General features: G+C 32.7%; 1 protein-coding gene across 2 annotated transcripts in view; it reads left to right on the top strand.

Moving 5' to 3' along the window:
• Positions 1-16,391, top strand: part of N (neurogenic locus Notch protein) — a 75,277-nt gene that overhangs the window by 13,953 nt on the left and 44,933 nt on the right. For both annotated transcript variants that reach the window (XM_088185182.1, XM_088185181.1), the window contains exon 2: positions 12,567-12,648. In XM_088185182.1, the coding sequence (XP_088041308.1) occupies positions 12,567-12,648 (82 nt within the window). The remainder of the gene's footprint in view (positions 1-12,566; positions 12,649-16,391) is intronic.

Raw genomic sequence — 16,391 nt, 5'->3', positions numbered from 1 at the left:
GCTGAGCGTTAGTTAGGCGATCCATTTCGTTAATGTGTTGCTGCAAACATTTGACACTATGATCAGACAGCTGTCAACAATCACGCGTGATTGTTGACAGCTGTCTGATTTATAGAAAATCGAATTGGATCACCTGTATTATATTTATTAAAATAATAATTATATATGTATATGGATTCAGACAGTTGTTGTTAGTATGTAATTAGAATTTATGTTTAATATATGTACATAAATAATATTTTTAATTTAGAAAAGTATTAATAAAATGACATTAAAAGCATTCACAGTTCTGTACAATATATAATATATATATGTCTTTAAATTAAACAATTAAATAGCATTACAGATTCGTTCTTGTTAAAAAAACAAATGGCTATATTTGCGAGTATTTTTTGTACACGCTTGGGCATGCACGCTTAGTGTGTTAGTTTTATATTGTCTGTAAGTAAGCTTACCGTTGAATTTTTACGAATATGACGTTGATAAACCGGAACGCTAAATAAGTTTCAAAACATCTATGACAAAAATTAAAGTACATTGAATTTCTTAGTCCTCTAAGGATTTATATAAATTACTTCGTTTTCTATGCAGAGCATTTACGCGGACTGTGAAATCAATAGGGATTTTGATTTTTATTTACCAATACACTGTTCTAAATATATCTTATTGATATTTGCAGACTTCATTATGTCCAATAAGCCCTGAATAATATTATATAAAGACAAATAATTGCCATTTAAATGAGTCACTGTTTACAAATTTGATCGTGAATTGAATTAACTGTATTATGCTAAATGAAATTTAAAAACTATTAAAATTGAAAATGTTAATAAGAAAACCACACAGAGGCAATATTTTATGAACAGGGCTTGGCCAAATGTTTCTATTGTACATTATTATTAGCATCTAATATACTTCTAATACGTATAGATTTAACGCTGTTAATTCATATGAAACGTTGCCCGAAACAATGATATCGTTACATGACTCGATTACTGCAATTATTTTTGGGACAAGACAATGACTGAGTAATCTCCATTGTGTGGAGATTGGACGTACACAATTTTCAACGATCGATTAAATACTTCTAGCTTCTGAGTTCCGAATGAATATCTATAATCATAACTGAATGTTTGTTTAGCCTTCCTTATCGTCGGTTACTTGTTATCAATGTCGAAAAATTATTTATAAAGAAAAAAATGCGAGACGGATTTGCAAGGTATATAATATAATATCATATAAACTGATGGTTTGTTTATCCTGTCTTATCGGTAGTCACTTAGCTTTTCCGCGATATCAATAACAAGAAACTTACCTATGCAGAAAAAATGCGGCACAGATGTGCAAGTTATATCTATATATATATATATATATATAATATCAACATTACCCAAGTAAATTACTATTGTTTAACTGTTTATTTTTATGATTGTTTCACGTTCTCGTTATAAATTATTTGTTTGACATTTGATTCTTATGTTTTGAACTGCGCTGTGCTTTTTTTTTAAATTTTCACAACGATAGCAGTATTATTTCTCGAAGCTGGCTTATTTTTATCATTCTCACGCGTTTTTAGCGATAATTGCGTAATTTCTTCAATTACTTTTCTCATTATACGCCTTGAAAGGTCTACGCTTTAGACGCGAGTGTTAATTGATTTATTATGGTGTCGTTCTTTTAACGAACTGGGGTCAACTAGCGACGCTTCGAGATGTTTTATTTTAAATTTACGTATGTACGATTCCTTGTTGTTACCTTTTACGGTTAGAATGATTATCTTTATGGTCGAGGTTATTGAATCGTACGCGTTTATTTTAAAAAGCGTTTTTCATTTAGTTTTTTACTAGAGCCGAGTTCATATGCTCGGGCCCCCTATGGATGTACCCCACTTCACCAACCGTGAAGTTTCATATCATTGACTATAAAGTACAGCAATTAGAGCTAGTCTGCGGCTCGCATAAGGGGACGATGTTAGTTGTCATATGTATTCATTGTGAAATTGAACGATTGCAATATTACAATTTTGACACTGGATATGAATTATTTACACTTTAATTTCCAATAGTGCATTGATATAGGGTAGGGTAAAGTCGCGTTTGACACGTGTCCAAGTCAGGCGCGTGTTTGTAATTGTATTATAAAACAAAAAAGAGCGTCCATTGTCAAAAAAATATAAATTCTCAGGTACCAACAATGAGCTTGTCGGAGCCAAGAATTTCGATTGTTGAATGTATTTTGGCGATGCTTTCACATCTTCGCTTTCCACTCGTCTTTGTGTCATTTTTTATTTTATTAAGATCTTATCGGAATGGTGGGTTCCTAATATATAAAAACCGGCTTATTTTCACAGTGCGTTATCGCGCCCTCGGGGTCACCCTATTGAGTGAATTACGAAAGACCATCTGCTCGTCTTGATAATGTTTGAATTTAAGAACGGTACGGAACATGTTATTTCATTACGATTCATTTGAGCATATAAATTGGACACAGCTTATTTTTCATTTGAATCAATCAGACATTCTTTTATACAATTTGGTATCTGACCTAACAATTTTTTTTTTAATAATATTTTTTTCGACTCCCAACGCGCGCAGTTTTCTATTATAACTACTTCTTAATTAGTAGTTCTTAACAATTTTTAATCAAGTTCAACGATCGTTAAACGCATATCAAAAAGATTTTTTCCTCATTTTCAATATCGTGAACACAAATATTGAGATCCATAAACTCTAGAATATAGTTTCAAAAATTTGATGATTCCAATATTGTTTAAATTTTATGACGATCGTGTTGCGCAACTTTTAGTAACTTCGCCAATGCGTTTCTTATTCATGGAACCGCGCTGATACCGTTCGATAAAATCGATGTTTGAAGAGCCAATCGACCGGTCTCGATTCGCCCGTATCAATTTCATTCTATAAAAGTTGACAACCCCTGCCCTTAATGCAAAAGCGACCGTTATGTCTGAACCCTCGCGCATTCGTTCCTGACGCGGATGATGCTCCCCGCTCGCCGTTTTTATTCAAAGCACCATAATAACAATTCATGGTTTTAAATTGTTGATTTTTATTATTATTTTCTAACATCGCGCAACATCTTAATTGATTATTTCATTAGATTCAACGTTTACGTATGTGGATGGATACATTGTACGCAACGCTTTCGCAACTGGCGTGTTTGTATAATACATTCACTCGAATTTTGTGCATAGTATGCCCGAATGTTTGCTCGGATCTCGGTTTTGATATGTTTTGATTTATGAACCTGTCTCGTTTGGCATTAATTTGATCACGTGAACGTTAGGCAGTGAAAGAGAAGGCAGATGCGATTAGCGTCGGCTGTTTTGATAACTCGAGCCGAATTAAAGAGACACGCCACGATGACATTTGCATGTTTGTCGAATTAGAAAGTGGTTCATTCAATAGCATTCATCTTGTACGAATGTCACCCGTGTGATGTTACAATAAATATATGTTTGCTTGCTCTATGTGTGGGTTGATCATAACGATGATGACTGAGTTGCCCTCGCGTGATTGATTGAATGGGCGAATTTTTGTAATGTTGCAAACGTAAGATTAATTCTATATGTGTGTACTAATGTGGAGCATATCTTATATTTTATTTGAGAGCAAAAAATGCGAATTGATCCTATAAATACAATGATAATTAAAGGTCGACTTAGAGGGATTATTTATGCTTTGTAAATATCAAATTCGAATTACTGAAACAAGCTAAGTGAATCGGAAATTACTGTGTTACTATCAAGTAGCCTACCATCTGGTGATATTAAGATAAATATGCATATTATAAATCAATTTATCAAAGCCTTAAATTGAGAACTTCCTCTGAAGGTAGGTTTATTACCTTTTGAGTGTACTTATATTCATCTTGCATTAATCTTGATTTATGCATGTTCGCTAATTACTAACCTGAATTTTTACATTCGGTCATAGTTGTGTCATACGTTGATATTACAATTATTAGTGTAAATAATTAATAATATGGATAGCGTTCCAAAATACCACCACAAAATTTGGTTTAAAAGTTGGAGCTCCGATTGTATCATTATTCAATTTAATTAGTTTTAACACAATATTTGTGGTCCTTTTTAACTAGTAGTAATTATAGTTACTATATGTTTTGAAGTAGCACTTTCCCTTTATTGTGCAGCATACAGTCAACAATAAGATATACATTGTGAATAATCTTTGAAAATGAATTACGTTCTAAAATATATCGAAAAATTACGAAATACTACCAAACTTATATTTTAAGTTGTCCACACAAAAATGTTACCTCAGATATTGGTTATAAACCAGTAACATGTATTTAATTTTTTGTTTGTTAAAAAAATTTGTATTGTATTTATAGTAGATCTTTGTATAATAACACCTTGTTTGAGCTATGAAATACAACAATATTATTCTCACACAACATAATTATAAAAATTGTGTTTTCTTTTTTTTTTTATGAAATTCAGAAATATTTTAGGTGTTTTTGGTATGAATATAATATTTTAGATCGAATTGTGTATTATGAATAAATTATATTTTTTATGCGTAAAACACTAATGTACTCTACATTATGATACAAGTTAGTGAATATTGTTGCAGTTAGTGAATGTATCTTTTTAATAATGTTTATAGTTCAATAATCTAAATTATTTTAGAACTTAAAATCGAAGCTTTTTCTTGTACCATACATAACAAGAGCAAATATCTCCGCTGCGCTATTGCTGGCTACTACAAAAAAGTTGATGCGGATTTCGAGCATAATAATCAACCGTAAATCCTAGATTCTGCTTGGCTGGATAAAAATCACAGACATTTTTGATTAATAGATTAACTCTATGTTGACAGTAATGATGCAATCGATGTACAAAACTCGGTTCATAAAAAAGTTGCCTTTTTTGTTATTTTCTCGCAGAATAAGAGAGATTCGTCAGATGGAGGCGCGATACCATAATATACAGAACTTGTTTTGTCAGCACTGCCAGCTAATGGTATGTGTGTGCGGCGATGTTTTTAATCGTCAGCCATTAAATTGAATTAATTCGTAATACTCGATAACCGGATCCGTCCACGTTTTATGGGGCACGGTGAGAGATTAGCCACGCGGGTGTGTATCATCGGTACACAAACATTTTTTTCGCCGCCGTTTCTTAATTTTCAGCCCGTCGACGGAGATTAATTGTGTACACGGTCTTTATTTTTTTAATCGCACCGCGGCGTCGTGTCCAATCTGTTGTCTTGACAAAAATGTGAAGCGCGTAATCGGCGCTTATGTCCAGTTTTGATCTGTCCGGGTTCAAATGGAGCATGGCGTACGTTTGATGATCGATTTGTGACGTTTCATTCTCGACCTTGTCATCCTGGATTAACCGTTCCAAGAGCCGGTCATTTTTTTAGCGTCAACGGCGCGAAATTGACGGCAATTGTGTCAATTATATCGCATACCGTTCAACGGCTTTACTATTGCATTTTTTAGTTGGTATAAAGACAAGATATACATCGATTTTCAATAGTTATTTATAGCATTAGCATATGGATATGTCATATGAGTGATTTAATCGTGTATAGATTAAATTCCTGATGATTATTTTTATTACAAACAAACAATAGAACGTTTCGCATTCAATCGATGACACACGACAGTCATAAAATATTAATGAATTCCTTAATAAAGTGATTCACTTACAAATTTTTAAAGCTTGTATCCTTCTCGCGGTTCTGAATTAGTAACTGTTGTTTTTTTCGTCGATGTCATTCGAAAGAATGTACGAGATGATGAATAATTCAAAGGACTTCACGGATCGGCCCGTCAATTTTTTTCCATTAGACTCGGACCACAGGCACAATCACGATTTTTGAGCTTATAAAATTGCAAAATCAATAATGCTTTGTTCGATTCGAGATGGCGCTCGGTACGTTACCGATGTTTCTATATGATGTCTTGCAATATAGTTGATTCAGTCCATCTTTTGTCGCTTGTGTTTGGTGAATTTGGGCAAAGTGCTGTAGTTCATTGTTACTATGATGAATTATGATGATTGCGGTAAGGTCAAATAACTCAGGCGTTCGTTCGAAGCGGATGTTATACATGGCTATATGAAGCGCCATGCGACAATAGTTTTCCACTATGATGATGGCAGGGCATGACCACCGCGTGACAAAAAAGCACTCGCAGGGCACCGCGCGTAGTATGTGTAGTACGTAACCCTTTTTTCTGTGGCCATCCCGAGCGAGTCGTTCTCACGGAGAGAGACTGAGAGGTGACGCGACTGACAAGAGAGGAGTAGGAGGAGACATACGAAAGAGAGGGAACGGTGTGTTGCGTCGGAGGTACCAGATATGATTTGCACATTCCGAGCGTTAATTCGTGACATAACAATAATTGTGTTGCTCTGTAAACAAGCATTTTCGTGTTTCGGCTCGTGTTAGCCGACAAGATCACCCTATCCGTCTTTAGATTCTGAAAGTAATTTACGTCGATAGGAAAGTGTATTTTTGAGAAATGTTAATAATCCACCTTAATCATCAAAACTAAAATTGTTCAGTAATTACTCAAATCAAACAGAACGACGATATTTAATGATATAATTAACATTGAAATTTTAATCAAATGTAGTTTATATAAATAATTCGTATGATTACTATAATTTGAACGTGAGCTGTTGAATTAGAGTTGTGAAGATTTGAGGATTTTATCCAATACTAAACAGGCATTAGTTTCATCCGAATAGTCTAAATCGCTTCATAAACAATAGTATTTTGTAACAATTAAATAACCATCAATTTCTATCCCCAATGAAAGGATTATCGTGTCTTCCGGTCGATTATATAATTGCCTTGGAATGATGCCCACATAGATTTACTTTGTTTAAATTGTTGGCAAATTTATTTTCTCGGCTATATTTGAAACAATGCAATTTATCTCAACACGTGGTAAGATTTACAATATGTTTGTTATATTTATAAATAGATTTTATGAAAAATATTTAAAATCACATAACAGAAGAATTTATTAATTGTTTTAACACTAGGTTTACTACACCCGTCAAATTGACGGGTTTCCGATTTATTTTGAAAATTTTACAAAATAAGCACTGTTTTTTTAAAAAAATTTTTCACGACTTTGTATAACTAAGCAAGGCAAATATATTTTCTATTTCTTTTATTTTCGGAAACATTTAATTTTTGAAAATCTTGTCACTATATACCTTTCTCTACTGTCGCCCGTCAATTTGACGGGCGACAGTACTGTGAACCCTTTTTTTACCTTCTCGCTCCAATTCTGAGCAGCATGGCACGCGCTATATCGGCGCGTGTAATTGAGTAATCGCAATAATAGTCCTGGCCGAAAAGTATAAAAAGTTCATGAGAAGCAAGATAGGTCATCGGTCATGAACCAGCAATCGACTGTTTGTCTTTGAACGCCAGCGTGCAACGGATATTTATCAGTTACTATATAAGTATTTGAAAAGGAAAACTTTGCTTATTGTAAGATAATTTCAAATAATATTATTTTCTTATAATTACTTTTTCAATAATATTTATTTTTACTTGACCCACCTTTAGCTACAATGAGCAAATTTAGGAAATATTTGGAATTATCGAAAAAAATTTCCATCATCAATGAAGAACATTCTGGTGCTAGCTCTGAGGAAAATGAATTTGAACCAAGTGAAAGTGATTGTGTATACGGGTTTCCTGAATCCGCTGAAAGCGAAGATACAGAAGAGTCATCAGAAGATGAAAATCTTCCAAATCTTGGCAGAAAAAGGATGCGTATTTTTTCAAGTGCGAGTTCCGATGAAGTTCCGGGCTCATCTTCAACTCTCACCATCTCCAACTACAAAGGCAATGCAACAGAAACTGCAGTTGCTGGAACACAGTGGGTGAGATTTGCAGCAGGCGGGTCCAGCGGTAGACAACCCATTCACGCAATATTCAAAGGTGTCGCTGGACCTACTGGATATTCCAAAAGAAATGTGATGTCGGGCCATGTGCGAAGTGCTTTTGGCCTAATAATTGATTCACGCATCTTATAACACATCAAAGGGTGCACGGAAACAGAAGCGCGTCGTGTACTAAAAAAGGATTGGACAATTTCAATTGAGCAATTAAATATTTTTATAGCGATTTTATATGCCAGGGGAGCATATGAAGCGAAATCGCTAAAAGCTTCTTATTTGTGGTCCAAAAAGTGGGGCCCTCCTTTCTTTTCAAATACAATGCCCAGAGATCAGTTCATGGAAATACTTCGGTTCATACGGTTCGACAAAAAAAAAAACAACGATCTGAAAGGTTGCGTACAGATAAATTTGCTCTAGTGTCTGAAACCTGGAATAGATTTATAAAAAACTCTCAGTCCTCCTATAGGCCACACGAAAACATTTCTATTGACAAACAATTGTTCCCAACAAAAGCTAGATGCCGATTCACCCAATATATGCCAAATAAACCGTATAAATTTGGTATAAAATTTTGGTCGGCGGTTGATTTGAAATCGAAATTCGTTTTAAATGGTTTCCCTTATTTGGGAAAAGATGAAACCCGATTATCAACACCTCTAGGGGAACACGTTATGAAATTAGCAGAACCGTATTTACGGGAGGGGAGGAATATTACCACTGATAATTTTTTTACTAGTATTCCACTGGCTAAGAAATTGCTATTAGAAAAAACCTCATTGATTGGAACCATTCGATCTAACAAAAGAGAACTTCCAAAAATAGTAAAAGAGAAAAGAGATAAAATGCAATTGTTTTCCTTGCAACTATATAAATCTGATAACTGTATACTAACTGTTTATAAAAGTAAACCAAAAATAAAAGTCCTTCTTCTGAGCACAAAGCATACATGTGTAAAATTAGAAAACAGCGATAAACGTTTACCAGACACCATTGCATATTACAACAAGACCAAGTGCGGTGTAGATGTTGTTGATCAAATGGCTAGAAAATACTCCGTAAAATCAGGCAGTGTTAGATGGCCCCTTCATGTTTTCTTCAACATCTTGGATATGGCAGCAATAAATGCATGGATACTTTATAAAGAATGCACAGGAATCATTATATCAAGAAAGGACTTCTTATTTCAATTGGCCGAGGAACTAGCCAAGGAGGATAATGAACAGCATCAGACACCATGTACTTCACGTCAGTCGCGTAACACCACTTCTAAAATACGCAAGAGTTGTCAAATAGGCTATTGTAAAAAAATAGAAGCAATGTCGCATGTGAAAAATGTAAAAAAATTGTGTGTGGAAAGTGTACTAAAAAAATTGAATATGTCTGTAGAAAATGTTCCGATTAGTTTATATATTATTTTTATTGTCACCCCGATTATTATTTTATTTGTAATAATATTTTTTTAATAATCCGTATATTTTAGTCTTGATTAAGTTAAATAAATCATATAAATTTATATATACTTTTGTTTATCCGTCATTTTGACGGGTTTCCGTTGAAATAGGTATCAAAAAATTCCCGTAAACCTAGTGTTAATCAATTGTTTTTTTATATTGGAGTAAATATAAACAACATGATTATATTTTGTTATATTGTGTTTATTATCATTAAAAAGCCTAATATTTTATACTTGAAAGCTAAACATACATAAATGAAGCAGTAAAATAGTAAGTAATCTTATTTATAATAAGTGTCACATAATTTGATTTCTTCAAATATTTCCGGTAAATTTATATTGGCATATGTTATATATTTACAATATTAAAGATATTGATTCGCTAATTATATTTCCAAATTGAAGTGTTTCCACATTTTAAGCTGAATTAATTTAAATTTGCTTGTACACCCTTCCCCGAATTACGCGGTTCACTTTAACGCGGTCAAGAAACTGTCTGTATTTAAAAAAAATTTTTTTTTAGAAATGCCCAGAAGTGATTGTATAAGATATTTTCGTTACATCCAGAAATAATGAATTTTCTCAAATTATATTAAGTTGTCAATATCATTGGGAAGGAGAAAGGTTTGGAAACTTAAATATTAATGATATCAAAGAATTGTTCACTGATGAGGTAATAATTGAAGATTAATTAGTTAGGCCTATTTTAATATCTGATTCAGATAATGAAAGTGAATCTGTCAAACCATCATTATTTACAAAAAAAAAAATTAGATGAAAATTGGAAAACATTATGTTAAAAATTTGATCCAAATATTGAACGTGCTCTCAAATACCAAAGAGACCTGCGAAATACTTATGCACAGTATGAAAAAATATACAAAGCATTTACGAAAATTAAAAAACAATCAAAGATCTCGGATTTTTTAATAAAAAAACTACTCAAGATAACATGAATATTTCGCTAATCGTGGAATTGATCTTACCCGTTTTTCTAATGATGATTTCGAATAGTTAGAATGTTAGAAGACAGCAGCGAAAATGAAGATGAATGAATTTTAATTTTGTTCCAAGTTTTAAAAGTTTTGTTTTATAAAGAAAATACTTTATTACATGTACCTACTATAATTTTAAATGAATATTTTTTATACAACGAAATCTTTTTGCGCGGATTTTTCGGAACGCATCTTCAAATTTAATATGAAACAATGTCTTCATTTACGCGATTTTTTATATAATGGAACCTATCTTACGATTTTGTGTAAGTTCCTTGCCTTTTTTCACGCGTTTTCCTTGCCTTTTTTCACGCGGGGTTTGCGAAGAACGTATCTACCGCGTAAATCGCGGGATGGGTGTATATATATAGTAGTTTGATTCGTATTATTTCTAGTCATAGTAATACATTTTTCTGCATTCATTTTAGGCGAATACGCGATCAGTTGAATTGTAGTTAGATCAAATAATATTAACGATAGTTAGAACCTCTTAATTATTATGAATCTGAGCTTTTGAAAACCTATACCAAAGTATAACTACTTTTTAACTTCGTATTTTTTTATATTGAAGTAATATAATATAAACTAATAAGTAATTTTATTGAAACCTAAACTGATAAGTAAAATACTTATATATCAAATTTTAGCTAATGATGTCCCTTAGTTTCTAATAAATATGTCATTGTTCATCTGTCCACTTTCACTGATACTTTATATTAATTTAGTTTTGTACTTTTTAGCATAAAAAACATGTTTTGTTTTGCATCTTAGCTAAACCTTGACTTTTGCCAATCTGCAACTTTCACAGCATTATTCCAATCACAAATTCTTCTCAAATACCGGTATAGTAACGCACTCTCAAAAATATAATTTGTTTTGTACTTCAATCAAGGGAAATAGTCTTGTTTTGTATTTAATCTACATTGACTGTTATTGACTTACAAATTTCTACTTTTCTATTTTTTTATATCAAGGCCTTCTCATCTGTTCAAACAGATCAAATAGTTACTCCCTACATATGTACATACGTATATATTAAATATGGTATTATTTAAATTTTTTGTGTGTTTCTATTATCTACATTAAGTGAGAAAGGGCTTTTTGTAGAGGTTTAATAATTTTTAGTTACAATATTATAATAATATTTTATATCTTATAATAATGCTGAAAATAAGATTAAAAACACTGATGATAAAATTTAGTCAAATTTCTCAGATCTTCTAGATATTAGTCGTATATTTATTTGTATCATTGCGTATTTTTCGGAGCTCCTAGACAGCTTTTTGAAAATCGCGATTGCGTCTTTTTTTCTCATCCTCCATGGTCATAATACTAGTATTCGAAATCTTCCCTCACACTCGGCCCATGCAGATCCTTAACTACCATACCTATAATAACTATTAATGTGGAACAATGGTACACTTAATTTATTATAATAAATATGTTTGGTTAAATATGAGAAGTATGTTTGTATTTATTATGTACATACTGATGTATGTATTATGTATTATGTTCTGAGCGTTAACTGTAACAGACGATCGTCGGTTTATCTGGTCACAAACGTTAAATTAAAACCAATTGAGAGTAAATGCGTCGCCAATTTTAGCCGTGCCACTGAACCTATAGCGTCGGATTGTCAGTCGGTGTTATTTTCGATCTAACAAACGCCGTTGAATGAATTATGAGCTTTTTAAAAAAAATTAGAACCTTTTAATCAATTACATCTTGCATGATTAAAATACATTTGCCTATATAATTAAAAGTCACGCTTCCGTGACAATTGCATAATAATGGTACAGCCACGATTTTTGTATGATCATTGGCACGATACACCCCTGGAGCATGATCGATCAGTTTACCATTCCGATCTGTTGTTGATTTTGGCGATTTTTGTTGATTCAAGCTCCATTGTCGGGTCCGTGACGTATCCGTCGCGGCGGTCACGGTCGATCAACTCAACTTCGTGCATATCATTTCGCTCGATTCGGACAAGAAGCAGAAAATGAAGCCTTCACGGCGATCTTCCCCGTGTCCGTGTAAGGTTGAATGCGGGGAAATTGAAACGTTCGCGAGGATGCTGCTCGCGCAAATTGAGACCTAAACGTTGAAAAAACTCGCTTCCTCTCGATCGTTCCGGTCACATGTGGTTGTCGACTGGTGTCCGTCCGGTTTCTTTTTCTAAAATGTTTTTATTTCATTTCAGGATTCGTCTCCTGTTCACCAGCGCCGTGTAGAAATAGCGGCACATGCATATCAGCACCCGGGACTACTACATCATATTGCAAGTGAGTATTTTTTTTTTTGTATTATTTTTAATCAGTGGTTTGGAAACATTGTTGGAAGAGATTGCGTTGCGTAGCATATTTGGCCCCGGGTTAAGATGTCTGTTGTGTTTAAGTACGTCCATGGGAATCTTTTATATTACTAGTTTATCGTAACGTTGCCGGTTCACACGTAGTCGTGTAAATTCATGCGTGTAATGCCTTATATTTTATATTCAACGATTAATTGAATTGTTCTCGGAATGTTAATTAATTTATGTTAGGGGTTGATTTTATTTTAAAACCAGAATCGTATGTAATGTTATTTACTTGCTGTGAACTGATTGAACATTGGAATAAAAAAAGGAAGATCTCTCATTCATATAATATAAACGTATGTTTTATATCCATATTGAATTGTATATTAATATTATAAAAATACTATTTAGAGATCATAGATTTATTTAGCCGCTTAACATGAAATTTTACTTTTTATTTATGCGTTTATATATGCGATTATTAAGGTGTTTATGTTTGTTTTAAAAAAGCAGGGCTTTTAACGAAAATTATATTAAATATCATTTAAATTAAATTTAAAGCAGCTTTACCTATGCCACGAAACATAAAAAATTAAACAAAATGAGTGATTTATTTATTTCAAAATTTATTGATATGAGAGTATTGGTTACCGTCACAGTGGGAATGCTCGGCAACGAGCGTTTTCACTGCGACGGCAACGTCACGATTTTATTGCTTTTGACGTGGATTTTTGACTTCTGAGAAGGGATGATTGTTTTTTGCACTCCTATTGGTCAACATTCGGTTTAAATGTGCTTCATTTTATTCTAACCCATTGAAAATCGAAATATTGTAAAAAAAAAACGTGAATTAAATTGTCGCTTCTTATCATACCAATATTTTCACATATTGTTGTGGTATTTTTTTAGTGTGACCAGCGGTTAAGAAGGAACCGGAATTTTCTTTCATTTTTAAACTTAGGGTTAAACTTGTACACTTAAAAATAAGAAAAATAAAAATAATGACGTCATATTTACGTAAAATGATTTTTCAACATTGAGAATACTTTTAAAAAATATGCCGGAACGCCGTTCCACCGCGTTACATGACAAAAAAGCCCTTGTTATAGAAGTTGTGAAAGCGTGTCGGTTGAGTGCCTACCATATCCAATTAGCTACGTTCGATTTTCGCAACATTATCAAATTTTAACTATAACGCAGAAAACATGTTTGCTGAAGTAACAAAAACTCTTGTACGATAAGCTCTGGCGTCATGAAATTTCATCATGTTTGAAATTTATTGATCAACGTAACTATAGAAATAGTTACAAATCGCATTTTCATTATGAGCTATGTAGCTTTAATATATCTATTTAAATATTAAAAACAATACGTCTGTAAAAATATTGAATTTTTAATATTATTGGGTAATAAATTACTAGAATTAATATAAACCAGAGTTTCGTTCAAGACGTGCCCGGTATATTAATAATCTTTAACGCAAATAAACATATGCTCATTGCGACAGATCAGTTATTGTTATATTTACTTACATATATTGGAAGACGATTCTTCATGTAGAATAAATCAATTTATTTACTTTTTTTAAGAAAGCATTTTTCAAGTAAACACGCTTTTATTAAATACACAGGAATGTTGAATTTTAAAAATACATAAATTTTCAGGTTCCTAAACTGAGCAAGTTGTTAAATTCGTAACATTAATTATTGTATATTAAGATTAGTTAGGATATTTAATGATATGAAGGTATTACAAAATTCATTTATATAAATCAAAAGGCGTAGAATAGCTTAGAAAGTATACAAACATATTTATATGAAATTTATATTTATTAAAAAACATTTCTAATAAAGTCAGACTTATATGTTTGTATTACTACTACAGTAATAATAAGCACACTCGCATAAGTAGCCATATTTTGTAACTTTATTTGAGTTAAAGTTCATCTTTAGTTCAAATATTGATTTAGAGCTACTGACCTAAATACTTGTCGTTAGCGTTAAATAATGTCACTATAATTTTAAATTTGCAAAGTGCTTTAAATGTCGCATTTAGAAAGCTGCCTTTCCACAATCGTTAAAATATTATGATAGCTCACCGCAGACAGCAGAGAGCGAATTTTCACATGTGTTCGCACAATGAGCGTCGAATTTTCGTCCATGAGGTTTCATTTGGTGGCGATTGTGGCTCATTTTTTTGTATGCAATCATCATTGTTTAGAAAACCCTCAACGATAAAAATGTTTAACGTCGGCAGTAATCGCGCAGCAGATGTGTGGACCGCGAAATTTATCTCTGTAGCCCACCCCTGCCCTCTACGAGTTGTTGTTGCTCTTCATAAACAACCCTTCGCGCAGATAAACTAACGATTCACTTGCACGAGCGACAAAAGGCAAAAAAGTGGCAGCGGTGTATTTTTTTATTGTTACTGTCGTTGAATCAGCCTCTATTATTTTCAAGGGATACGATATTAATGAATAAATGCCCTTATGGATGTTTTATATGTTGTGTTTAGAGAAAGGGCGGTATGATTTCATTGCCGATTTATTCAATCGGGTAACATTTTAAAATATTATAACAATCTGTTAAATTAGAGATATATATATTTATTTGTATTTTGTGAGATCTAATAATATAACGAAATGTATTATGAGATAAGATTTTGTGTTTATAGAAGTATCTCATATTTCACTATCGAAATAAGATCATATAAGTTTCATATTATATTTCTTGGTAGGTATATCTATAATGAATCATGTGTTTGTATCTTATTTTTATTTGTATGGGCTTGAGAACGTCTGATGCATGATAGCAAAATGTTAAATAATTAGGGTTTGTCATAATCAGGCGATTATTTATGCACGAATAAATTTCGTGGGGTGTGACATAAATTGAATAAAGCAAAATTTATCCCATATGTGAATACGGTCGCGTTTTTGCATATATCATCTTTAGGGTCATGTCAAACAATCAGGTGTTTATTATTATTATTATTATTGTATATATTATATTTTTTATTAGTAGTAGTATGTTGCATAAAAACAACATCAAAGTACTATTATATATTATATGACGGAGTTAAATGAAACAATGATTGATTAGTACTAATATCTCGATGGCGTTTACATCGCATTTGTACTGTACACGTTTTTTTTGTGTGGATTACACATTTTATTTGTTGGATTAAAAAGCGATTTTGATTTTTTAAGACGCTCTCGCTGTGTTTATTATGTATGTGTATCATGTGTATGAACCTTGAGCGTTGCTGCTACCAAAGTGATTTACTTATGTTTTTTTATACACATCTGTCATACTACGTGTGATGATGTGTTTCGGCTTCGGGGGGAACAAGTGTGGGAAAGTTTATGGAGTGCTCGTCGATATTGAGCTTTTCATAGATACACGAACCGCCCAGCGGCACAAGTGCATTTTAACCCTTCCGCAATTAGATATCCTCCCGCGCCATAGTGCTCGATAAAATAACTAATATATTCAAAGCTTGCCGTTGTAATCTCGATCGTATGTTGGCAATTCGTCCTTTTTAAATTTAAACGGATCTCAGTTTTTTATAAGGCATTCAGCACGTGTAATTGCTATAAGCACTCCCACATATTTCGCATGCTCCTGTAAAGCAATATATTTTTTTGTCATCGTTTATTGTGGCAATAAAAAGCTTCGTGCTTACCAAACTAGTGTGATTTGGTCGGCGCATAACCGGTTTTCGTATAAA

Source organism: Plectrocnemia conspersa, unplaced genomic scaffold (genome assembly GCF_051122295.1).
Source record: "Plectrocnemia conspersa isolate PC_06_02 unplaced genomic scaffold, ASM5112229v1 ptg000004l, whole genome shotgun sequence".
Taxonomy (NCBI): Eukaryota; Metazoa; Arthropoda; class Insecta; order Trichoptera; family Polycentropodidae; genus Plectrocnemia; species Plectrocnemia conspersa.
The sequence above is the reverse complement of the archived record's forward strand: the minus strand, read 5'-3'. Positions and strand labels throughout refer to the sequence as shown.